General features: G+C 48.7%; 1 protein-coding gene across 1 annotated transcript in view; it reads left to right on the forward strand.

Annotated features, from left to right (window-relative positions):
- Positions 1-24,758, forward strand: part of ZFAT (zinc finger and AT-hook domain containing) — a 198,191-nt gene that overhangs the window by 23,996 nt on the left and 149,437 nt on the right. The window contains exon 2 of the mRNA XM_055128605.1: positions 20,886-21,062. Coding sequence (XP_054984580.1) covers positions 20,886-21,062 — 177 coding nt within the window. The remainder of the gene's footprint in view (positions 1-20,885; positions 21,063-24,758) is intronic.

Genomic DNA, 24,758 nt, shown 5'->3' on the forward strand with positions numbered 1-24,758 from the left:
CCTAGCTGGAGAGAGTATTTTTAGTGAGGTGCTCAGTTCACTTGAGTTTTAGAACTATATCCTTCCACCTTCTTCTGTCTCCTAGAGTCTTATTTAATAGATCTACTCTACATCTAGTGGGCTTTTCTTCGTATATATTTATTTATTTATTTTTTTATCTTCCTGCATTCAGTATTCTGTCTTTGGATTCATTCATTCCAAGATCTTGGAATTTTCCTTATTGGATCTTGAAGACTGGAGTCCTCAACTTTGCACCAGGCTGTTTCACTCGGGGCAACCTAGATGGGGGTGGGTGAGAGCCCTCCCTGCCCCACGGGACCCAGCCCTGGCGGCTGAAACCCTCCAGACCTCAACCACCACCATGTCCATGGCCGCTCTCCACACCCTCGAGCCTCGCCTCGCCTACAAGTCAACCTATTCCTGGGAACTTCATAGGACACCCCCTACCCATGCCCCGAGAGTACTGCACCACATTTGGTGGGGTTCCTAGTAGTAGGCAACCGACCTTTCGGCACACATCTCCCATCCCGACCGATTCCTCCAACCATTGCTTCCTTAGTGACCCCTTCTCTCTTCCAGCTGTCCTCCCCCCCTCCCCCCGTAAGGCAGGCTTCCAGCCATGTAGCAGTCCTCCGGCCCTCGTGTCTACTGTCCTTGGGTGTCAGTGTCCTGTTCTGTTATTTAATACTCCACAGCCCTAGTTCACTTTTTTTTTTTTTTTTTTTTTGCTTTTTTGGGTCACACCCAGCATTGCTCAGGGCTTACTCCTGGCTCTGCACTCAGGAATTACTCCTGGCAGTGTTTGGGGAACCATGTGGGATGCTGGGAATCAAACCCGGGTCGGTCGAGTGCAAGGCAAATGCCCTACCTGCTGTGCTATTGCTCCAGCCCCCCTACATGGCTGGAAGCCTGTCTTTCAAATGTGGCCATTTTGGCCTTCGAAGTCTTCAATAGCACCTTTTCCTCACATCTGCCCTTGGCCAAGCGCCCCAGCCTACCCACCACCATCTTTCCGAGGTCAGAGGTCGGCAGCTGGCTGTTGGGCCCAGCCACCAGTTACCGTGAAGACCGGGGGAAGGTTGGGGCTGCTGCAGTCTCTTGAGGACAGGGCTGACAGTGAACCGTGAGGCAGCGCGTGCCCTTCGGAAGAGGAACCACCAGAGGAGCCGCAGGAACACAGCAAGAACAGACCAAAGTTGGGACCCCAGAGACCCGCTGGTGTGTCTCTGGCGGGGGCTGCTACGCCTCCACTTTAGGAGATGCGGATGGGTCAGCTGTTCCCCACTCACAGGAAGTTGCGTGAGGGACTTTCCTAAGGAAAAGGCCCTGCTCTTCAGCAGTGTGAAATGTGAATAAGTGCGCTGTGGCCCTGGGCTCTCTCTCGCTCTGCGAGTGCTTAAAGATAATCTGGGCCGGGGGCTGAGGTAGGGGATGGGGAGGGTGGGGGAGGAGCTTTGCCAAGCCTGAACATGGAAGAGGTGTGTATGCATAAAATTACAATGCAGTTGTTGTTCCAGCCTTAATTATAGTGGCGACCCCAGACATTTCTTATTTTATTTTCTTAATCTGACTTCAGCAAAGGAACACCCTTGGGATTTTCCCTTGTGTTTAAGAGGAACACGAGCTACCAAAGTTAGTGTGTTCATCCGAATCTTATGAGATGCATGATAATCATACTGGAAATTAGGGTGGGCCTGCTTTGGAACTTCTCAGCTCACTGGGCCTCAGGGCTGAGGGCCACCTTGCCGAGAAGTTGGGCAGAGAGGGGAGGCAGGAGGGCTCTTAGGCCTTAGGGATACTTTGGCATTGGTCCCGACATCTCCATTTCTGCACGTTAGCTTCTCAGTGAGGCTGGAAGAGCAGGTTCTATCTGAAATTCCCTTCTGATTCGTGTTGCTTATCTTTCTGGTGAGGAAAACTTAGGTTTTGAGACGAAGAATCCACATGTGGAGGTGGGGAGTTCTGGACTCAGACTTTATTTATTTTGGACTCTGACTTTTTCTTTTCTTTTTGGGTCACACCCGGCGATGCACAAGGGTTACTCCTGGCTCTGCACTCAGGAATCACTCCTGGCGGTGCTCAGAGGACCATATAGGATGCTGGGAATCGAACCTGGGTCGGCCACGTGCAAGGCAAATGCCCTCCCCGCTGTGCTATTGCTCCAGCCCCCTGGACTCTGACTTTTAAGGTTTCCCAAAGTATGGTGCCTTGGAGGTGACAGGTGACGGCCATGGGGCTGGGGACTCTTGCACGGTGCCCCACGGGGGAGCTGCTGGGAGGCTCCGGAGGCAGGGCAGGGCTGCATGGCTGCAGGGCCGTGGCGGCTCACCACTGGGTCTGGCTCCCAGGCTGCGCTTCTTTCTCACTCCACTGTGTCTCTTTATTTGCTTTGGTTCGGTTTGGTTTGGGGCCACATCCGGCAATGCTCAGGGTTTACTCCTGACTCCGCACTCAGAAATTGCCCCTGGTGGTGCTTAGAGGACCATAGGAAATGCCAGGATCCGGAGTGATAGTATCGTGGGCCGGGCATTTGCCTTGCACATGACTGACCCATGTGCCGTCTTTAAGCGAGACAGCCATGCGTGGAGCCTTCTCCTCTCCCTCCCCACCTCTCCCTTTGCAACATTGATTCCATGTTTTCCGGGACTAGGTGGCACACCTCTAGGAAAGGGCTTAAGGAGAGACGAGCGTCTCACTGTACCCCGAGCGTCTCACTGTACCCCGACAGAGGGTGCTCTGTTACAAAAGGGAGCCCCAGCACCCCACCCACAGAGGACCACAGGACTCAGGCAGTGCAAGAACTGCGTCTTGTTTGCGGTAGGCCTCCAGAAGCAGGGAGTGCCCTGGGCGGCCCCTCCTTTAGCACTGGCACTTGCTCGGGGTCATGGAGGGGTGTGGGCCGCCCTCCTGCCATGCGCTTGCTTACTGAGCCACAGTGATTGTCCCTCCCCGACCCAGTCTGCTCCTTTACAACGGGGATAGGAAGATTTGGGAATGGGCCCAGCAGGGCAACCAAGGGAGCCCCGTTTTCTTGAGGGCTCCCGGGCTGTGGCTCCGGCTGGGCAAGTGGAAGGTGTAATGCCTGGATCGGCCACACGAGGGTGCCCCCAGCACGCTGATGGTTCTTAACCCGCGTAAGAAGTCTCAGATGCCTGTTTTGGTAACAACCCCGATGTTTTTGTTTGTTTTGTTGCTAAAAAAGCTGTCCCTGACCCTTCTGTGGTGCTTCTCTGTTCTCCAACTCTAGGCTTCTTGCCATAATCTGCTTATTAAGTATGTGGGCCGGGTGAATCTGGAGCACCCACACATGGAGCCTTGTCAGTTTCCACCCGACTGCTTCCTGAGATGAAACGCTGTGGCAGTGATCACACACACACATACACACACACACACACACACATACACACACACACACACACACACGCACACACAGGCACACACAGGCACACGTACATGCACATACACGCACACACACGCACACGTACATATACGCACGCACACGCTTGCATGCACACACAGAGCAAAGCAAAGCCCCCTCTCTGGAGCGGCTACGCCCCTTGGTCGCAGTTCATCCTTGGCAGTGCCCCTCCAGTCGTGGAGCTGTCGAGGGTGGTGGGCGAGTCCGCACACCCCACTCCTTGCCGGCCGTTGGGTGAGCGTGCAGAAGGTCCTGCCCACTGGACAGTGGCTTCACTCGGTCAGACTTGACCTTTTCCCCATCCCAGGAGGTACTTCTTGGCCCCTCACCGGGTGCTGTGGCCTTCCTGTGCTCTCTGAAAACTGGGGGTAATGGTGGCGGCGGGACATCCCTGCACGGGGCCCCTCCGCAGAGCAGCGGGGAGGAGCAGGTGTCACCGGAGACCCCAGAAGCTCCAGTCGGGAAGCCACTTTGGGTGGTGGACGGGTGCGTGGACAGGTGGGGCAGTCCAGGTCCTTCTGTTGAGGGGGTTGGGGAGCCTAGGTGTGCCACTGGGGGCCGTGAAGCCCTGATGCCTCTCCTTCTGATGGCCAGCGCCTGAGGGGTGGGGGGTGCGTCTCCTGGAGTATGCAGCTCTGGGGTCTCCCGTGCCTCTCCCGGCCTGGCCTGCCCTGGCCCGGGCTTGCTGTGCACCTGGCAGGTAGACTCACACTCCCTCTGGGGTCTGGCACTTTGGAGCTTGGGTGTCCAGATCTGCAGGTGTCTCTCGGCAGGGATTCTTGACGCTTGCGCTCTGTTCCGAAGCCTTCGCGAGCTGCACGCTGGCCCGTGGCGTGGGAGGTGGGTTTTCCACCTCTCTGTACCGTCAGCCCGCCCGTCTGTGGGCCTGTGGTTGCGGACCACTGTTTCATGGACTAAGTCTCGATCTCTCTTGCTGCTGAGTAAATCAAGTTCTTTTCTGTTTGTTTCTTTTTTGTTGTCTGAAAACTACACTTTTGTCTGTTGACCTAATGATCAGAGATGGGAAAAGGGCATAAGACCAGATGTCCTCACCCATTCAGGTGTGTAGTGAGCCTCCAGCTGAGCAGGAGCACCCAGCTGTGACGCGGGGACCTGTGACCGAGTGGAGGGTGGGGCCCTCTGCCTTGGGGGTGGCTCCAGGGCATCAGGCTAAGAGGGGATGCCCCCAAAAGGAGACTGTGTTCTTTTGTCACTCAGTGTTCCTTTATTTCAAACGTTAACTTCTATGTATATATATTTTTCTTAATTATCTCCATTATTAATAATATTCATTCTGTAGGATTTACTTATTTCACATAAACTATAAAATGTGTTAGCACAGAATTATCCATAATACTTTAAAAATTTATAGACCTCTAAAAATTATGTCTGGAATTTATTTTTCTATTTACTATTTTGTGGAGTTTCAGGAGATCAGCTTTGTTCATCTACACCACCTCCACATAGACACACACACACACACACACACACACACACACACACACATACACACAGTGCCTCTGTTCTGTGTGGGGGATATAAAGAAACATAATAAGGAAAGAGCAAATGTCCAGGTCACCAGAACCGAAGATTTTGCCGATGGAGCTGAGCTTATATGGAGACCTGGGAGGGTTCCCTAGCGCTGAGTGTGGTGATGGAGTGATGTATACACGCCACGTATGATTAATATTCCGTAAATCCCAGTACCTCAATAAAAATCATTCAAGAAATTAGCTTCCCCCCCAGAGTCTGTACTGTGGAAGATCTGAAAAATTGAGTCTGTTCAGTGACAGTGTGTGGCCTTTGTTGCTGCCATTGTCCTGGAGCCAGTCCCTAGGCATTGGGACGCTAGGGCGGGGGTGGGGGGAGAAGATGGTGCTGGAGCCTCGTGCCCGTCCCTCTCCTCTGTCTCACAGAGACCTTTGTGTCTCTGTCTCTGATGCTGTTTCTCTCTCACTGTCTGGCTTGGTGGGTTGGTTTCAGGGTCACACTTAGGGATCACTCGGCAGCTAGTCCTGGCTCTGTGCTTGGGAGTTGCTCCTGGTGGTGGAGGAGGAGGTGGTGGTGGTGGTGAGGTGTGTGTGTGTGTGTGTGTGTGTGTGTGTGTGTGTGTGTGTGTGTAGGGGGCAGTCATCTGAAGTGCAGAGGATGGAGCCCAGTGAGCAGAGCGTGTCCTCAGCCTGTGGCTGTGTCCCCACCACCCATCTTGCTGGTTTGGGGCATGTCTTCTTTGTTCCTTCCCTTCTGCCTTCTCCTTCTCTCTCATTCATTCCGATCAATTTCTTGGTATTCCCCCTGCAAGTTCACATCATCCCCCTAATTGCCCAGGTGGGAAAGCCTTTCCTCGGAGGCTGTGGATTGACAGATCAGATCAGCAGCCCTCAGCACACGTGCATCGACAGACTTGATTTGTTTGGCATGCACTGTTTTTTTTTTTTTTAAAGAAAAAGTCTCATTCAGACCAGGAGCTGATGTGGAGGCATTGGAATTAGCTTTCGCAGAAGAGAAATGTAGGAATCATAGAACACTAGGGATTCATTCAGGAAGACCTGAGACCCTGGAAAACTTGCCTGCTTTCTGTACTGTTTTCCAAGGAGAGGTTGCTATGGTGACAGACAAGGAGTCTTCATCAAAGTCCCAGCCTGTGGGAAGCAAAGTCAGGCCCATAGAACTCACATGCCGCCATGTCATGTGTATAAACCCCCTGCGACTGTAGAGGGTGGAAACAGTGCACGTCGGGGAAGCTTACTGGCCCAGAGATGAAGAAGGGAAAGAATCCTTCTCCATGAAAGAAGTCAACCAGGGGACCCCAACACTGTCATCACCGAGCCCAAAGAGAGGCCGAGGGAGGCTGTTCAGGGGCACACCTGACAGACGTTCCCCGCCGAGCCTGTCCTGAGCTCTCCCTGCCGGAAGGGGACTGTGAAGGCCACTTTGTAAAGGGAAACCGGGAGGGGCAGCTGCTCTCCCATGCCTGACGAGGGAGAGGAGAAGGAAGAGGAGCAGAGCCTGACCCCGAGGGGAGTTCTTCTTGGAGAAGAAGGCACAAGAAAACAAAAAGAAACACAGCGGCAGGAAGTCCTCTGACTCGGACAGTTCAGAGAATGAGAGCAGTACAGGCAAGAGGGCAAGGCACACAGCCAAACATGAGGCTGACACCGAAGGACGGTAGATACAAGGGCCAGGGGGATTGCCCCATAGCTGGAAGACTGCTTCATGAGTGGAGGGGAGAAGGCAGATGGAATAGAGAAAGGATCACTAAGAAAATGATGGCTGGAGGAACCAGTTGGGATGGGAGATGCATGCCGAAAGTAGATAATGAACCAAACATGATGACCTCTCAGTGTCTGTGTTGCAAGCCATAATGCGCAAAAGTAGAGAGAGAGTATGGGGAATATTGTCTGCCATGGAGGCAGGGGGAGGGTGGGAAAGGGGGGGTATACCCGGGATATTGGTGGTGGGGAATGTTCACTGGTGGAGGGATGGGTGTTTGATCATTGTGAGATTGTAACCCAAACATGAAAGCTTGTAACTATCTCACAGTGATTCAATAAAATTAAAAAAAAAGACATATAGCCAAAGACAGCAAGGCACCAAAGAGTGGAAAGAGTGAGGGGGGTGGGGTGAGTGGGGTGTGGGGTGGGAGGGGCTAGGTGTGGAGGTGGGGAGAGAGGGACCAGGAGGGACCAGCAGCTTTGGGCCCTAAGGCCATGACTCCTAACTGCCTGAGATAGGAGGGAAGCCCCTCCCCCACTCTCTTCCCTTGAGACACTTCCTCTCTGTAGCTGGTGGATGCGGAAGTTAGATGTCGGCATCCCCATCGGTCGCAGCTCACCGCTCATTCATTCAGCTTCATTCCGCTGTTGGTCCTGTCCCCCTCCTCAGAGGCCAGTGCCACATCCAGGTTCCTGCATGGGAGCCATCAGGCCAGAGCCACAGGTGCTGTTGCAGAATTTGGCCGGGGTTGGAGCACAGCGTGGCCCCTCCTTGTTGGTCCGCCCCGCACTCAGTCTTGGGTGGTCTCTTGGATGTATCCACGACGCTGGCAGTATGAGGGAGAACACGGTGAGACATGGAGCCCAATTTTCCGTCTTCCTCTGAACACGGTCTCTGTGCTAGAAGCGACAGCCTTTGCGGGCACAGCCAGAAGAACCACTGTTTCCCGAGACACATTTTGCGTGACGTTTCTGCAGATAACTCAAGCCAAGATCATTGTTTAGACTTTGTATTTACTAGCCTGTGAGTCAGTTGTTTCCACTTGGGGTTTCTGCTTGAATTCCTGACACCAAATGAAGTGCGTTGGGTTCTAAACTTAAAAAAGAAAAGAGAAGAAAAGAAAAACCTCACGGCGTTGCCAAGCAGTTGTGAAAACAGAAGCGTCAAAAGACAGAGTCAGCTTCCTGACGCCAAGCCTCCCCTCCCTGGAAGATGCTCTTTCCCGCCTTCTCTGGGTGGGCACTGTGGGCTGGTGGCGGGGGTGGAGCAGGAACTCGGGCCTCGGGTCTGTCTCCTCTTCTCCAGGCTGGGGGGCTGGGAGCCCAGCATGACGCAGGGACCCAGCAGGTGTGCGCGGTGCTAAGCCAGCCACTGCGCCTTCCAGAGCAGGAGGAGGGCTGGCCCTCATGTTCCCTGAGTTCTGCTCATCTGGCGCTGAGACGGGAACTAAGTGTTGGTGCGGGTGGGGGGACTTGCTCCCCGCTGTGCTCAGGGGGACCAGATGGAAGCAGGGATTAGAGGCAGGCTTCCAAGGTCCAAGATTTGGCCCCAAAGACCTGCAAAGGCGGTGCCCAACTGCAGGTGCACTGAGACCCTGGGGTCACCGTTTTACTTGGCAGCGTTTGTCAACCACTTTCTCTTTTCTCCTCCTTTCCCTCGATGGCGCCGGGGTCTCGCGCTGTAGTCGCGGGGCTCGGGCACCCGAGCGCGCTGCTTCTTGGATGCGCGCACAAAGGCCGTGCGCAGCTTGCGGCTCCTCGAGGAGGTGCCACGCGTGACCCCGTCTTGCCTTCAAGGCTGGCACTCCCGCGCTGAGCGAGCTCCGGGTCCAGCGTGGAGTTTGGATCTTTTTTTATTTTTATTTTTTGGTGTTCTGTAAAAAAGATCACTACCTCCTAGGACAGATGGGAAGAAATAGAGTAATCATATCTCAGAGGATTGGTGTGGAGATTAAACATGCCTAGCAGGAGCCTTGCAGGGTGCCCGCACGTGGTGAGGCGTTAGTTGTTGAAAGCTTCCTTCTCTTCTGCTTCCTCCGCGCTTTGAGTCTCTTTGTTTGGGTTCCCACCAGTTCTCAGTGTGTGTGAGGAGGAGGACGGCATGGAAGACACATCCACAGTTGGTAAAACAGATCTCTAAGGTGAGCTACATGGAAAGCATTTTTTCTTAGCCCAAGCCTTTTTTTTCTGCAGATGAAAGGGGAAAAAAATAAGGCATTTTAAAATTGGGCTAAGCTGCACAATATGAGACTTTATTCATTATGTTGGAGGTGACAGAAATCTGGCTTTACATTGTTAAAATATTTCCACTTCTATTGGGAAACTGCCAACTCTTATGAATTTAATAACTTAAGGGCAAGTAACAAGCAAGGAAACAAAAATATAACTTTTAAAAGAATTTCCTACTTCTCTCTCTTCTCATAGGATAGACAGTTTATAAGCATCTTAGCTTTAACGGTGGGGCTCTTTTCAGTTGATCAAGCCAAGTAAAATATGGTTACAGAGAAGGCATGACGAATGCTAATCAAGGAGAGGAAGGGAGAACTTTGTAAAACTATAGCTTTAACATAGAGTAATTCCGTGGTCTGAAGCCTATGGATCTGTAATCATCAGTTCATGTACCATTGATGGAGTGCCGGGGGTCCTGGGCGGTGTCGGGCTGGGTGGGGCTCTCTGCTGTAGGTAGGAAGCTGCTCCCAGAGCCAAACTTTTATCATTCCACACCCTGCAGAGGTGGGCACAGGACCTGACCGGAACCCAGCATCCTATGAGTCACCCCTCTCCACCTTCCTGAGCCTTCTTCTTAGGACGGTTGGTTGGCTGGGGTCCTGGGCACACTGAGCAGTGGACATAATCAGAGTTCTGTGCTGGGGACAGTACATTGGGTAGGGCACTTCCCTTCATGTGATGGGTGTGTGTTCAAGTGATTCCTGAGCACAGATTAGAAGTGAGCTCTGAGCACATCTGGGTGTGGTCCCCAAGCCCCTGAACCAGGCTTGTTCTTTAAGCTCGAGTTCTTCCTTAAAACTGTGCCTTGCTTGTTTGTCTCTTTCTTTGCTTGCTTTATCTGCTTGGAATAAGCCTGTATTCTCTCTCTCTCTCTCTCTCTCTCTCTCTCTCTCTCTCTCTCTCTCTCTCTCTCTCTCTCTCTCTCTCTCTCTCTCTCTCTCTCTCCCTTGCTTTTTGGGTCACACCCAGCGATGCTCAGAGGTTACTCCTGGCTCTGTGCTCAGGAATTACTCCTGGCAATGCTTGGCAGACCAAATGGGATGTCAGGAATTAAACCCGGGTCGGCTGCATGCAAGGCAAACGCTCTGCAGCTCTACCCGCTGTGCTGTTGCTCAGGCCCCAAGCCTGTATTCTCTCTTGAACACTTATTTCTTCTCTTTTTTTCCCCCTCTCATATCTTTTAAAGCAAGTTTTATTCATTAAAAACACTCCTGCTTAAACAGTGAACAGAAAATAAAACAAAGCAAAAAACGTTGGCGCACTTGCCCCAAGACCCACATGGGCAGCCCTCACTGTTTTGTTTTCCTCCATGATTTTTCCCTTTAACACGCTCACAATCGGGTATACATTATGCAGCAGCAATTTAAATTTTTTTAGCCAGTTCTACTAATAGACATAGTTCTACTAATAGACATAGTAAAATATTTTTGAATCATTTATTTGAATTTTGGTTGCCATCAAAATGATCTTTTGTACTACTAGTCACTGTATCATTTGGGTATTTATATCAGAATTCTCCCCCTGGGTCTTTACAATGTTATGTTGCTTTCTGCAGCTTAATGAAGTTAATAAAAATATTTTAGAAAAAATATTGGTTTTTAATTTATCTGTAAAGGTATTTATTTTTTTTTTAACTTTGTGGTTTGAAATAAGTAACCATTTTCAGGAACAAAAAATTGTTTGGACATGGCCTCTATACCTGTTTTTATCCTGGGATTACAGCATGTTATTTCTTCTTGTGTAAGATGTTTATGAGATGAAAGTGGTCATGGTAGGGGCCAGAAAGATAGCCTAGTGGGCTGGAACACATGCTTTACACCCAGAAAATTCAGTTTCTGGCACTGTCTAGTCCACTCCACCCCCCAAGCTCCTACACACACACACACACACACACACACACACCACCACCACCACCACCATACCTGGGGGAGTAATTCCTAAGCATTGGTGGGTGTGACCTTAAAACAAAAACAGGTGAAAGTTACCATTCTAATCATACATAGACTAAGTTTAGTGGTATTGTAACTCTGTTGTCCTGTTGTTCATCAATTTGCTCAAGTGGGCACCAGTAACGTCTCCATTGTGAGACTTGTTGTTACTGTTTTTGGCATATTGAATACACCAGGGGTAGCTTGCCAGGCTCTGCCGTGCGGGCGAGATACTCTTGGTAGCTTGCTGGGCTCTCCAAGAGGGGCGGAGGAATCGAACCTGGGTCGGCTGCATGCAAGGCAAATGCCCTACCCGCTGTGCTGTCGCTCCAGTCCTTAGTGGTATTAAGGACATTAATATTACTGTTCAGTTCTTATGCCATCCCGCCCCAAAATGTTTTTATCAAGCCAGCCCAGTGGCTGTATCTTAATGTTCCCTCTGAGTATGGCTACTGTTAAGGGATCAGTGTTGGCTTATGCATGTCAGCTGGCTTTTATCTTGAGTCTAGATGAACAAAAGCCCTGCCACCACGTTGCAGAGCTGGTTATTCACATAGGAACATGCCAGCCCCTTGCCCTGTCTCCTTGTGTATGTGCATCGGGGCCGTGGCACATCTGCTAAAGGGTTTGCTCTGTTATTAAAGACTAATCTAGAAAATGCGGGAAAAGAAGGAAAACCTTACACTTTTAGCCATATTTTCAAAGTTGGCTCCCCCAACTTTCCTTGAGGTGAGAATTTCTGTTTCTTCTCATCTCTGAAGGATATCTCTGCTGGAGATAGCTGTCTGGACTGACGATCTTTCAGCGCTGAAACATGTGCCACTTCCTCCTGGCTTGCGCGGGCCGGGTGAGAAATGCGCTGTCGCGTTCCCACGCATGGCAGTTCCTCTTGCTGCTCTCGGGCTCTTTCCCGTGTCTTCAGTCCTGCAAGTCTGAAGTAAACACCTTGGCCTGGATTTCTTTAGGTTGATCCTCCCCTGCTCTTCTTTGATGTATGGATTTATTTCTTTTGCCAAATATAGGACACTTTCAGTCATTACTTCTTTGAAAACAGTCCCAGCCCTATTGCCCTTTGGCTCACCTGGGCCTCTGTTGGCACAACATGGCATCTTGGGTTCCAGTCCACGGGGCTGGCCTCTCTGCTCATGTCTCCCTGGTCGGTTGCTCTCGCCTGCCTGTGCCTCAGATGGCTGCAGAGGCTGTGCTTCTTACTGTGCTGTCTCCAGTGTCTCTGATTCTCCTTTCCATTCTGCATTGAGCCCACTTAGTGAAGGTTTTACTTACTTATTTATCTATTTATTTATTTGCTCTTTGGGTCACACCACACTTACTGAAGGACATCACGTTTGCTTCAAGTTTTGGTGCTTCTGACTAAAGACGCAACCGGCATTATATGTAGGCTTTTGTGTGAATATAGTTTTAAAACTTCTTTGGTTAGAAACAAGGAACAAGATTGCTGAGTCATATGCTAAGTAGCTGTTCAATTTTATATGAAACCACCAAGCTGCTTTACAAACTGGTTATACCATTTTTCATCCCCGCCAGCGATATGGGCTGTTGCCACAGGGGCGTGACGAAATCTTTGTGTGTGGGCTGCCTCAGGCCAGGGACTGGCCTCTCTCCAGCTTTCCACCGTCCCTCCACTCCCTGGCACGCCGCTTCTGTTGGCTTCTGCCCACTGTCCCACCGGGAAGGTCTTTGCTTTGATGATCTGTCCCTTCCTTCCACTTCCTGAATTTTTTTTTTTACATCTAATATATCATTTTAGCTATATTTTATTTATGTAATTTTTTTCTAGGTGTGGCTGAGAATCCAGATTATTTTTGTTGGGGGTGGAGTCACACCCAGCGATGCACAGGGGTTACTCCTGGCTCTGCCTCCAGGAATTACTCCTGGCGGTGCTCAGGGGATCATATGGGATGCTGGGAACCAAACCCTGGATTGGCTGTGTGCAAGGCTAACGCCCTACCCTCTGTGCCATCGCTCCAGTCCCTGAGAATCCAGATTCTTGTGGGTTCCAACTGCTCTCCCTTCCTTCCTGTGTCAGATTGTGTGGATTTGGACCCATGTGGACAGGCAAGTGCTGACCGAGAGGAACATGGTGTTCTCGAGGCTCTGAGGGAGGAAGTGTGGAGTAGAGACCAGGCAGCCTGTGGCATTCTCCCTTCCCCTGGGAGCCCTCCAAAGCCTGTTTGTTCCCCTTGAATGGGGGCGGTGGGATTTGGGTCCCTCCTGGGTCATGAAGCCCAAGAGTAAAGCCTTGCAGGGGTTTGGGCCCCAGCCTGCCCTCCTTCAGTCCCGTGTTTTAAAGATTTCTTGTGAAAGATTTCATGACCTGCCCAGAAATACAAGACCAGACAGTGGCTGTGCCTCCTGGTGCCTGGCGGACAGTTTCCACGTGACTCCATTCACAGCTTTGGCCTGTCTAACATAGTTTCTATTTCTTTTTTTTAAATGCACCTTTGAGTCTCTGTTTGGGGTGCCCAATCCCTTTTCAGTGATGTCCGCTACCTCTTCCCCTCCCGGGAGCCGGGGAGGCGAGGGGAATGAGGTCTTGGTGCTGCAAAGGTGGGATCATCCCCTTCTCTGTCTGCTTATCTCCACCCCGTTGTGTTTCTTCCTTCTCTTTTTCTCTTGTGATGCACAGCAAAAGGCCTGGAAGGACACACACTGCACTCTGCAGGGATGCTTGGGCTCACAGGTCGTGTCAGGGCTGTCTGTATTTCCTCAGACTCTGTGTTATTAGACTACTTAATAACGGGCATGTGCCACACATGTACCTCCCGGAGTAGACAGCAATACTGAGGGCAGTAGCAATAGCGGTAGGAGTGGCAGAGTTGTAATAATAGAACCTGCAAAGTAGCTGGGAGTCACGGGAGGCCTGAGTCCCCTTTAGCTCTGCCCAGCCCGCCTCTAGGCTTGGGCCTGGACTTGCTGTGGACCGCGGCGGAGGCTTTGCTGAGACCCCTGTCAGTTTTCTGTGCGCTGAGGAGCCTTGTGGCTGCAGCGTGAGATAGAACAGTCCTTTGCGTCTTCATTCATGGGCCTGGGGCCTGGGGTCCCTTTGGAGCAGGCCAGACAGCACCTCTGATCAGAGGAACAGGCAGGGGACCCAGTCATCCCAAGCTGTGCCCCCCGGCTCCAGGTCACCCTCTGTCTCCGAGAGTACAGGGCCTGCGATGCCATCCCCGTTCATGGCAGTCTTCTGGGGAGAATGGCGTTGTGGGGCCCCAGCAGGGGTGTCGCGGGCGAGGGGGCGGAACGGTTTGCAGACAGGACTTGCTTGTTCCGGGCTGGGAGTGTTTGCACATCAGAGCTAAGACATGAGGACTTGTTTATGTAGTTATTTTAAGGTTTTCCTTTTTAATAGTACAGTCTAGCCAGTCTGAAATGGCAAATGGCAAATATTTCATAGAAATTGAATGCTGAAACACCAAACTTCTGTGATTTTCCTCACACTGAATGCGTCATTTTCCCCTTTGAATTCTTTTTTTTGTTAAGGATAAGCACATAGTAATTGGACCAAAAAAAAAAAATCCAAATTATAGCATCTTCATCAGAATTAGCAGGCAGCATAATTACGATTATATTTTAGGTAAAAGATACATTTTTTTCCCTCCCCATATTAGTCCACTCTGTAAGATGAAAATAGCTCCTCTATTGTTGTTTTGGTGGTTTAGTAATTCTTCATGTTTGGGGAGGCAGCCCGATGCGACACTTTCTTTGTGCGTGTTGGCATTTGGCTGTTTATACTCTGTTCTCTGAACTGCCCGGACACGTGCTCTTCCTTCCGCACCAGGCAGGGCCTTGGAGACTAGCTCAAGAGGCAGGAAGTCTGTGTCCTCCGCAGGGCCTCCTGGAACGGGCTTCTCTGAACTCTAAGGTTGTATTCTTGCTCGTCGCAACACGAAGCCTGCCCGCCAGTGTGCCCGGTGCCCTTTTGACTGCCCCGTAGAGCATTTCTTACCAGTGCGGACCCTGAAAGGATCTCCCAGAGACCTGGGTCTGGGTCAGGCAAGGCTGGTTCTGGCTTCACCCTGTGCTGCGGAGTCACCCTCGGAACCTCAGTCCTGCGCCTGATGAGAACCAGCTGAGCCTCACTCCACAGAGGTGGGGATGTAGATACTGCAGTGCGGGGGCCTTCCTTGAAGTCCATGTCGGGTGCGATCTGGGGTCTCGGTGCTGTTCTCAAGACCACTTGTCCAGTCCCGGTTGCCTTTTGGGATCCATCCAAGTGCTCCCCTTGAGAGCCTCTGAGGCTCTGTAACCAAGGGCTGCTGCCTTCTCGACACTCACAGTGCTTATTCCTTATGGCCTGCTCTTTCGCTCACCACCTATTTGCCAGGTGGGGATAAGCAACCTTGGAGAAGACGCTCTTCCAGCCTGATCCGCTCGGAGCTCCTTCAAACTGTCTTTTTTTTTTTCTTTCTTAAAAAAAAATTATTTGTTGTTGTTGAGTCACCATGAGATACACAGTTACAAGGCTGTTCATGATCAGGTTTCAGTCATACAGTGTTTCAACACCCGTCCCTCCACCAGTGTACATTTCCCACCAGTGACCCCAGTCCCCCGTCTCCGCAAAGTGCCCCACCTCCAGAAAGCCTCTAGGCAGGCACTTTGTTCTCTTTCTCCCTCTCCCTTTGGACATTGTGGTTTGCAGTACAGATACTGAGAGTTATCATGCTTGTTCCTTTACCTCCTTTCAGCACGCGAGTTCTTATCCAGAGTGATCATATCCAACTCTCTTTGTCATAATGGTCCCTTCTCTATCCCAGCAGCCTTTTCCCCAGCTACTGAAGCAGGCTTCCAACCGTGGACCAGTGCTCCTGGCCCGTGTCAGAACTATGCCTTAATTGCTGTACTGTTAACCTGACCCTCTCAGCAACCCAGCAGTCTTTCTAGTTTCTAAAAGTGATATAGATATCTTTGTAGGAAACGCAGACCAGTAATAGTTTCACAGGCCTTGGTGCATTTCATTTCGGTTGGGCTGGTTATTCTTCCATCTACCTATTCAAAAATGACGTCTATCCATGAGTCACACACACCACACCTGGGCGGCCTATCCTAGTCTTTAGAATTTAGTGTTGGGCAGGCGCCTTTCCCATGCCATTCGAGATTCTTTGAAAAATGATTGTCAGTGGCTATATCTAATTTCTCTGTGTGGGCGGATCATTATTTGCCCACTGCAGAGCAAGTTGGTGATTCTAGAACTTGTGATCATAAATTCATTTTGGAGTGTTGAGCATCCTTTGTGTCCAGTTCTTATTTGCATTCTGGTTGATTTTGAAGTAAATCCCTCTGACGCTCTTGGTGCCTCACTGGTGGTCGTGAGGTCCCTTCCCTGGCATTCCCCATGCACCTGGGCACATTCAGCTTCCACAGCCGTGCTGTGGGGAGACCCGGTCCCGGGCACCAGGCTGGTGCTGAGAGACACCTCAGAAACCTTCAAGCAACTTCTGGGGCGATTCAATGAAGGAAGTTGTGTGTGCCCAGAGATGGGCAGGGACTCAGGACACATCTGCCCATCTCCTCGCTGACTTTTAATGTTCCTCTAGTAGCACGGCCCTCCTGCTTGCAAAACCGCCGATGGGTTTTGTGGTCTTGGTGCAGACACTGGCTTTCTGCCTAAAGGCCTGGAAGCCTAGTAGCAAAAGGAAGTTAATGATTCCAGAAAAGCCAGGTCCTGCACTGGCCTCAGGATCTTAGCACATGACCCTTCCTTTGGCGTGAGTGGACTTTTCCCAGGCATGGAGGAGGGTGGTTGGCCTTGGTCTCTGGCCACTGTCTGGAAACCTTGCTGAGTCCTAGGCTGCTCTTCCCCTCCATTCTCGATGCATGTGTGAGGACTAAGCCCCTCTTCACTGCCTTCTAATTAACCGATTACCAGGAACCCAGAATACTTACAGGTTGGCTTGGAAGTAGTTCAGTGAAAGCCCTAAGACACATAGTCATTCTGTGATGCATCTCAGCCTTGTGGTCCTCTTTGTGCAGATTTTGTGTCTCATGTGATCCATCTCTTTCATCCTGCTGCCCACAGCGGGACTCACCCATGGCCGCAACGCAGCAGAAGCCTAAATGCATGCATGATTTCGGGATTATGTTCTCTGTGATGCCTTACTTTTCTGCTATTATTGATGGTAGGACTAAGTGTTTGAGCTCCAGTTTGGAGGAAGCTCAAACACTTAGTGTCTGGAGGAACTCAGCTCATGGCCTGTAGCCAAACATAGCTCACGTCAGAAGAAGGCAGTATAGTGTCTAACGCTGCTCTTGCCAGCCGTGGGGGGTGGGTGAGCTGCTTATCTGCTCTCAGTCTGAGCCTCCTCACCTCTGGGGTGGGGATCGCAGACTCCTTTGGGGCCTCGGTAGGATCAGCAGGAAGCATAATGAAAAGAACGTGGCCTCACATGCAGAAAGATCTAATTATAGTAATCTTGTTTGGTGAGAAACTTGGTTTCCTTAGGAATAAAATACTTCCTGGTGGGGATGGATATCAGTTGACAGTATTCATGAGTGTTTTGTTGAATTTCTGTTTCATGTGTTCGGAGGGAAAGAATTCTCTGAGGTCATTTCTGAGTGGGCTTGTTCGTGGAGAAACCATTTCTTTGAGTGCAGAGGGGGCCTTGTTTTGGATCTTACTGCCTCAAGGGGCGCCATCCTCTTAGTGGTAACATCATCTTGGCCTGGTGCCTTCCCTCTCATCAGCTCTTTCTGCATGGAAGAGGAGAACAGCTTGGTGGGGGAGTGTGGGGAGGGGAAGTTTGGCGTTAAGAAGAGAGAGATAATGGCACAGAGAAAGAACAGGAGAGGTTCCTTGGGCGATGTTACTGTGCATGTAAGGTTTGGTGCACACAGGCCGTCCTGCCCTTTGTCCATGCCGAGAGCCCGGGCGTTGGGAGCATCTTCCCAGGTACAGGCATTTGGTGCCTGTCACTGGAGAATTTAGAAGCAGTGCCCGGGGTACAATGTTGGTAGGTTTCGCATTATCTCCATGAGCCAGCCACCTTTGCTGAACAGTGTCTGTGACAAAAAATACTGTCTGTGTGCCCCTCGCTGCGGACCTTTCGTCCTGGCCACGCTTGTTGTGGCGGCCTTCTGACCAAGGAAGGTCAGGAGACAGGCAGCTTGGCCGGAGCGCTGGAGGAGCCTGCAAGATTGTCTGTCGCCTGGCTGCTTCGAGGATTGGGGCTGAAGGTGAGGGGGAGAGGGGAGGAGAGGGGACCGTGGTGTGAGTTCATCGGCGGACTAGAGGGACAAGCGCTTGCTTGCCAGTGCACCGATTCCCTCGGGGGCTAGTAGTGGTGCGTGGGGAGGGGTCCGGACAGGGGGGCTCTAGATTTGCTGTTGCTCAGTGGCACGGAGTGTAGGAACATACTAAGGAAGGGGGGAGATGGACTGTCAGAGGTGTGGCTTCCGGACGGTCCTCGATGTGCCTGTTTCTGATTTAATTCCAGAAGCCAAAAGATTTTTACTGTGTTTCTCAGATTATCCAGCTTTGTGTGGGTTTTCCTGACTTCAGAGTCACGACACTGGGACTGAGAGATGGCACAATGGGGGGGGGGGCTCACCTTGCAAACAGTAGATGGGCTTCAGTCCTCAGTATTCCATATGGTTCCCTGAGTCCTGCTAGGGAACCCTGAGCACAGAGCTAGGAGTAAGCACTGTCAGGTGTATCCCCCAAAGCAAGAAAAGAAAAATTTATAAAGTGCTTATAGTGCAGGTAAAAAAAAATTAAAAATCACAAACTCAACAACTTTCTCAGAAAAGAAATCCGAATGGCCAAAAGGCACATGAAAAAAATGCTCCTCATCACTAATCATCAGGGAGATGCAGATCAAAACAACAAGGAGATACCATCTCACACCACAGAGACTGGCACACATCCAAAAGAACAAAAGCAGCCGCTGTTGGAGAGGATGTGGGGAGAAAGGGTCTCACCGTCACTGCTGGTGGGAATGCCCACTGGTTCAGCCTTTTTGGAAAACAATATGGACGACTCTCAAAAAACTAGAAATCGAACTCCCATCTGACCCAGCAATACCATTTCTGGGACTACATTCTGGAGATGCAAAACAGTACAGTAGAAATGACATCTGCACTTGTTTGTTTATTACAGCACCGTTTACAATAGCCAGAATCTGGAAAAAACCCGAGTGCCCGGGAACAGATGATTTTTTTTTTTTTTAATTTTATTGACTCAACATGAGATAGTTACAAGCTTTCATGTTTGGGTTACAGTCACACAATGATCAAACACTCATCCCTCCACCAGTGCACATTCCCCACCACCAATATCCCCAGTATACCCCCACTTTTCCCACCTCCTTCTGCCTCCATGGTAGTCAAGATTCCCTGTACTCTCTCTCTACTTTTGGGTATTGTGGTTTGCAATGCAGATACTGAGAGGTATCATGTTTGGTCCTTTATCTACTTTCAGCACACAACTCCCATCCTGACCAATCTCTCCAGCCATCATTTTCTTACTGATCCCTTCTCTATTCCAGCTGCCTTCTCCTCATGAGGCAGGCTTCCAACTCTGGAGCAATCTTCCTGACCCTTTTATCTACTGCCCTTGGGTATCAGTCTTGTGTTATGTTATTTTATATTCCACAATATATTGACTTTAACCAGTCATCTGGTTAAAGAAACTTTGTTACATCTACACAATAGAATACTATGCAGCTGTTAGAAAAGATGAAATCATGAAATTTGCATGTAAGTGGACGGACATGGAGAGTATCATGCAAAGTGAAATGAGCCAGAAAGAGAGGGACAGACATAGCTTGACTGAACTTGTGTGGAATATAAAATAACCTAATAGGAGACTAACACCTAAGGTAAGTAGAGATAAGGGCCAGGAGACTCGCTCCAGGGCTTGGAAGCTGGTTTCATGTGCTGGGGGAAAAGGCAGTTGGGATAGAGAAGGGACCAACCACTAAGTAAATGATGGTTGGAAGGCTCGCTTGGAATGGCAGATGCATGCTGAAAGTAGACAATGGACCAAAAATGATGACTGCTTAGTATCAGTATTGCAAACCATGACACCCAAAAGGACAGAGAGAGTAAGAGGGAATGCACTTGCAAAAGAAGCGGGGGTGGGGTGGGGGGGGAAAGCGGGGTGGAGGGTAGGAGGGGTACTGGGGACATTGGTGGTAGAGTAATGGCCACTGGTGGAGGGATGGGTACTCAAACATTGTATGACTGAAACGTAATCACGAAAGTTTGTAAGTCTGTAACTATATCTCATAGTGATTTTTTAAGAAAAAAAAAGGAAAAAACCCCACAAAGTCATGACAATCATCTTAACAAGGGTATCATCTCTTCTTTCAGTATAAAAGTAAAAAAAAAAAATTATCTTACTGCTCTTTCCTAAATTTAATGTTCCTATATTTGCTTATAATTATATTATCAAAATCAAGAATGAGGTGGACACAACAAATGCATAATGTCTTCCTTTCTGGCATAATGGGATGAGCACAATAGATTATTAGTAAATATTTGTGAACAGTGATAATGCTTTAATTAGAAATTAAGTGACTCCTATAAAAGCCGCAGGAACCTCATCCTTGTTCTTAGTTCCTGTGCCAACCAGTGAAAGGTGTCTTGGCTCTTGAGAAATGGCATTTTGATCAATTTTTCCTCGCACCTAATTCAAGAGAGTCTAGCCAGAATACTTAATTACTGTCAGTGGAGTTCATGCTTTAATTCTAATTTAAAGGTTAGAATTAATCTTTTCAAGTTCCATATTCTTTTTTTTTTTTCTTGGCTCTGTCGATACTAGGATCCAGGCTATTAAGGAGAGGTGAACAAGAGAAGTGATAGGTCCTTGCTGGATGCCAACCAGGGCCGAGATTTTGAAATACTACAGGAAGAATTCCCTGAAGGTAGAGCGGCGCTGCCTGACCGTGGAGCTGCCCGCAGGAGGGATAGGCTCTGGGAAAGTGTGATGACAAATAGTGACTTTCAGCATTTTCCTTTGACAAGGGTCATTGTTATTTTCATGATGATAAATGACATTTTATTTATTATAACAAATCTGTTTGTAATATATTTATTTATCATAACAAAATGTTTTGTTTTGTTCTGCTTCCCTTACAGAAAGCACAGCTATCTTCATGTGTAAATGCTGTAATCTGTTTTCACCAAATCAGTCGGAGCTCCTCTCCCACGTCTCCGAGAAGCACACAGAGGAGGGGGTGAATGTGGATGAGATCATCATCCCCCTCCGGCCTCTGAGCACTCCGGACCCCACCAGTACCAGCAAAACTGGAGATGGTAAGGACTCGGGGTAGTGGACCAGCCCCTCCCGACCCCTTCCCCCGAGATAGACCTGGGGCTGAGACTGATGCTGATTTACCCTCAAATACTTGGATTCCAGATTCTGACTGGTAGGCACAAGAAAATCTGAATTTCCAGCCAGGAAGTCACAATAGCAGTCTAACTGTAGTGCTGCGCAAGTGAGATTGGAGCCCCTGTAGGTGTGGGAAGCACCTAGCCTGTGGAGGTGCTTCTCTGGTCGATGCTGGCTAGAACAGAAGGAGGTGGTGGCTTCCAGCAGTGTAAATGGCTCATGCCTATTTTCAGCCGAGCATGATTTTTTTTTTTTCACCCTGCGCCAGCAACTTTGTAGCTGTGTTACCTGAAGCCGATGCTGTGAGGTCTGTAAGCTTCCCTGTGCTTATCTGAAAAATGAAGACATGATGTGACTTCTTGCAAGGGTTCTCTGAGGATTGAGGTGAAGACTGTGCCTTCATGGCATTAAGCAGATTACGTCTAAGATGAAGTTGCAGAGGGTGACGCTGGGACAAGGAAGGCATGTAGGGAAGCTGTTGTTACCCATGATTAGTGAATAGTATGTGTCATCTTAGAAATAACACTGCTGAACTGATCATGCGCCTCTGGAGCTCAGATTCAAATTGCCAAGCTTTGATTCGCATAGTGTCTTTTCATCAGTGAGGAAAGTGAGATATACATCTTGTCTGCCTTGGCCAGACATCTCCCACTGAAAGGTGCAGAGGCAGCAGTTGGATGGATTGGAGAAGCCATACAGGCACTATAATTAGGTCCACAGAGACAAAGCAAATATATAGTACAGGAGGAGCAGCTGCAAATACGAGTTAGAAAAAGGCCCCACGAAACTATTTCTATGTGAGATGGGGCACCAGCCAGTCTCCTGTGCAGAAACCAATCTATGGCAGTCAGTGTCTATTTGCAGGATTCATTAGCCCAGTAATAACCAAATTGCTCCTTCCTGGGAATATACAGACTGACATTTCTAAGTAGGCTGACTTATTGATCAGCCATCTGATGCCTTTAATAAGCAGCAGAGACTCCAGACAAAATGCTTTGGTTAATGAGTCCCCTGCCCACTCCCAAGGTGCGCAGAGAAATATTCCTAACAAAGGAATGCAGTGTTGAGAAGTTAGGAGAAAATCTTCTAGTTTCTTTCATTGTCATAAAGGGGAAAACTAGGAACATGAAGAGGAGCAATAGTATTTGTAGCGCTATAAGCATCAACATTATTTATAGTAGACAAGGTAATATTTATAATGTGCCCAAGTATTTGTCAGCTTTGTCTTTGGGAACATGTCTGTTCTCTCCCCATTTAGAGAAAGCAGGGGTGAGGAAGGCATAGTCACTTCACAGCTGTTACATCACCTTCTTGTGTGGTGGTAGAGAAGAGAAGAGAAGAGGATCTATGTTGAACACAAAAAAAATCTGTTAAATAATCTGTTTAAAAAGTGGAAGAAGACCCAAAGAGTTATTTTTTTCCCAAAGAACACTTATAAATAGCCAACAATGCATGGAAAGTGCTCAGCATCACTATCTCCAGGAAATGCAAATGAGTACCACCTTGAGACATCATCTCATTCTTGCTAGAAGTTCTTCAAAAAGACAGGGAATAGTAGGTGTTGGAGAGGGTGTGAAGAAAAGGAAACATTTGTGCACTATTGGTGGAAGCATAAAATTATGCAGTCACTATTAAAATTATATGGAGGGCCTCCAAGCTATTCTATTAGCTATCAGACTTACTTGGGTGTATATGTCTTGAAGGAAGTGATATCACTCTCAATGAGAAATTTTCATCCTTCATATTTGTGGAAGCATTATTCCCAATAGACGAGATAAGGAAACAGCCTAAGTATCTGTTGACAGATGAATGGGTACAGGAAATAAGATACAGACTCTAGAATACTAGTCAAGCATAAGAAGGAAATTCTGCTGTTTGTGACATGGATGAATCCGAAGAATGTTATGCTCAGTGAAATAAACCAGGCACAAAAATACAAATACTATATAATCTCAGTCATGTGGAATAAAAACTAGTTCGCTGATGGAATGAGAACAGCGGTTGACTAGGGAGTCGAGTGATTAGGGGAGCATTGATCAAAATGTACTAACTTTCAAATGATTAAGTTCTGGGGATCTAATCAGCAATTTGGTGGTTCTGGTTAACAATTCTGTGTTGTATACCTGAAATTTGCTAAGAGTAGATCTTAAGTGTTCTGAACACACTCACACACAGATACTGTGTGTGAAATGATGGGTTTGTAAATTAACCTGATTGTAGTAATAAGCATTTCACAATGTATACAAACATTAAATCATCCTATAATCTTACAAAATCACATAGTAATCTCCTCAAACCATATAATGTTTATTTGTCAGCCATCTTCCGTAAAGCTAGGAGGAAGGAAAATCATTTGCCCAGTGCTAGAGGGTTTCAAGTTCAGGTGTTCCTTTCTCCTATGCCTACCTGGAAGTGTCTTGCCCAGCAAGACCTCATTGTAGAAGCCTCTGGAAGTTGGCAGGGCACATGGCCAACTCCCGCCGAGAGGTTTAGGTGCTTTGATTTTCTGATGAATATAGCATAACAGATAGATGAAATCAGAGATTTAGCCAAGAATCTTGAATTCTTGTATGTCTTTGAGATTGAGCATGTTATCACCAACTCAGAAAATGGATAATCTCTTTTGTCAGATATGTACGACAGACATAGATGAGCATGGAAAGTACTTTAAGAAAGGCTGTTATGTAGCTTTTTATTCTATTTTTATTCAGCTATTCTTACTAAGATTTTCTTCTGACAAAAATGAAATGTGAATGAGAAAATAATTTGATTTTTTTCATTTCACTTATAAATAATAGATGAATAAATGATGAAAAAGCTGATAGGATTTCACATGGAGTTATATGAGTGTTTTACATCATTCATATTCCCTCCTTCCCTCTCTCCCTCCCTTCTTTCCCTCTCTCCCTCCCTTCTTTCCCTCCCTCCCTCCCTCCCTCCCTCCCTCCTCCCTCCCTCACTTCCCCCTTCCTTCCTTCCTTCCTTCCTTCCTTCCTTCCTTCCTTCCTTCCTTCCTTCCTTCCTTCCTTCCTTCCTTCCTTCCTTCCTTCCTTCCTTCCTTCCTTCCTTCCTTCCTTCCTTCCCTCCTTCCTCCCTTCCTCCCATTCCTATATTAATGAAAGACACCATATCTACCTGGGAGGTCATTCTGAATGACTCCCACTTCCTAGAGACTTGCTTTCCTCTTTGTCTCCCTGTGGTCATGTTACCATGCCCATCTTCTCTCTCTTGCCTTTTGTCTGCAGTCATGGATCTGATACTTCCGTAGGAGCCTCTGGTAGTTCTGTTTCTGTGCCTGGCTTACCCTTGCATGCTCCCAAAACTCACTCAGCTTTGGTTCACCAGTACGAGTTATCCCTTTCCTTAGTTTTCTCTAGGCTCCTTCAGCCTCACAGACACACCTAGTTCTGTTCTTTTTGGGTGTACTTAGTCTTACTTACCAGGAAGCACCCAAGGAGGGAGTTTGGCCAAGGTCAGCTCTTTAATCCTTGGCAGAAGGTGTGAGGGAGGATATATGTGTGTTAATTTAACTAATTGATGCCCTCCTTTTAAATAAAAGTTTAAATAAAATTGTGATGGGGGCCATGGTGCTTGGTGCTTGGTGCTTGGGCACCAGTAGG

Source organism: Sorex araneus, chromosome 2 (assembly GCF_027595985.1).
Source record: "Sorex araneus isolate mSorAra2 chromosome 2, mSorAra2.pri, whole genome shotgun sequence".
Classification (NCBI taxonomy): Eukaryota; Metazoa; Chordata; class Mammalia; order Eulipotyphla; family Soricidae; genus Sorex; species Sorex araneus.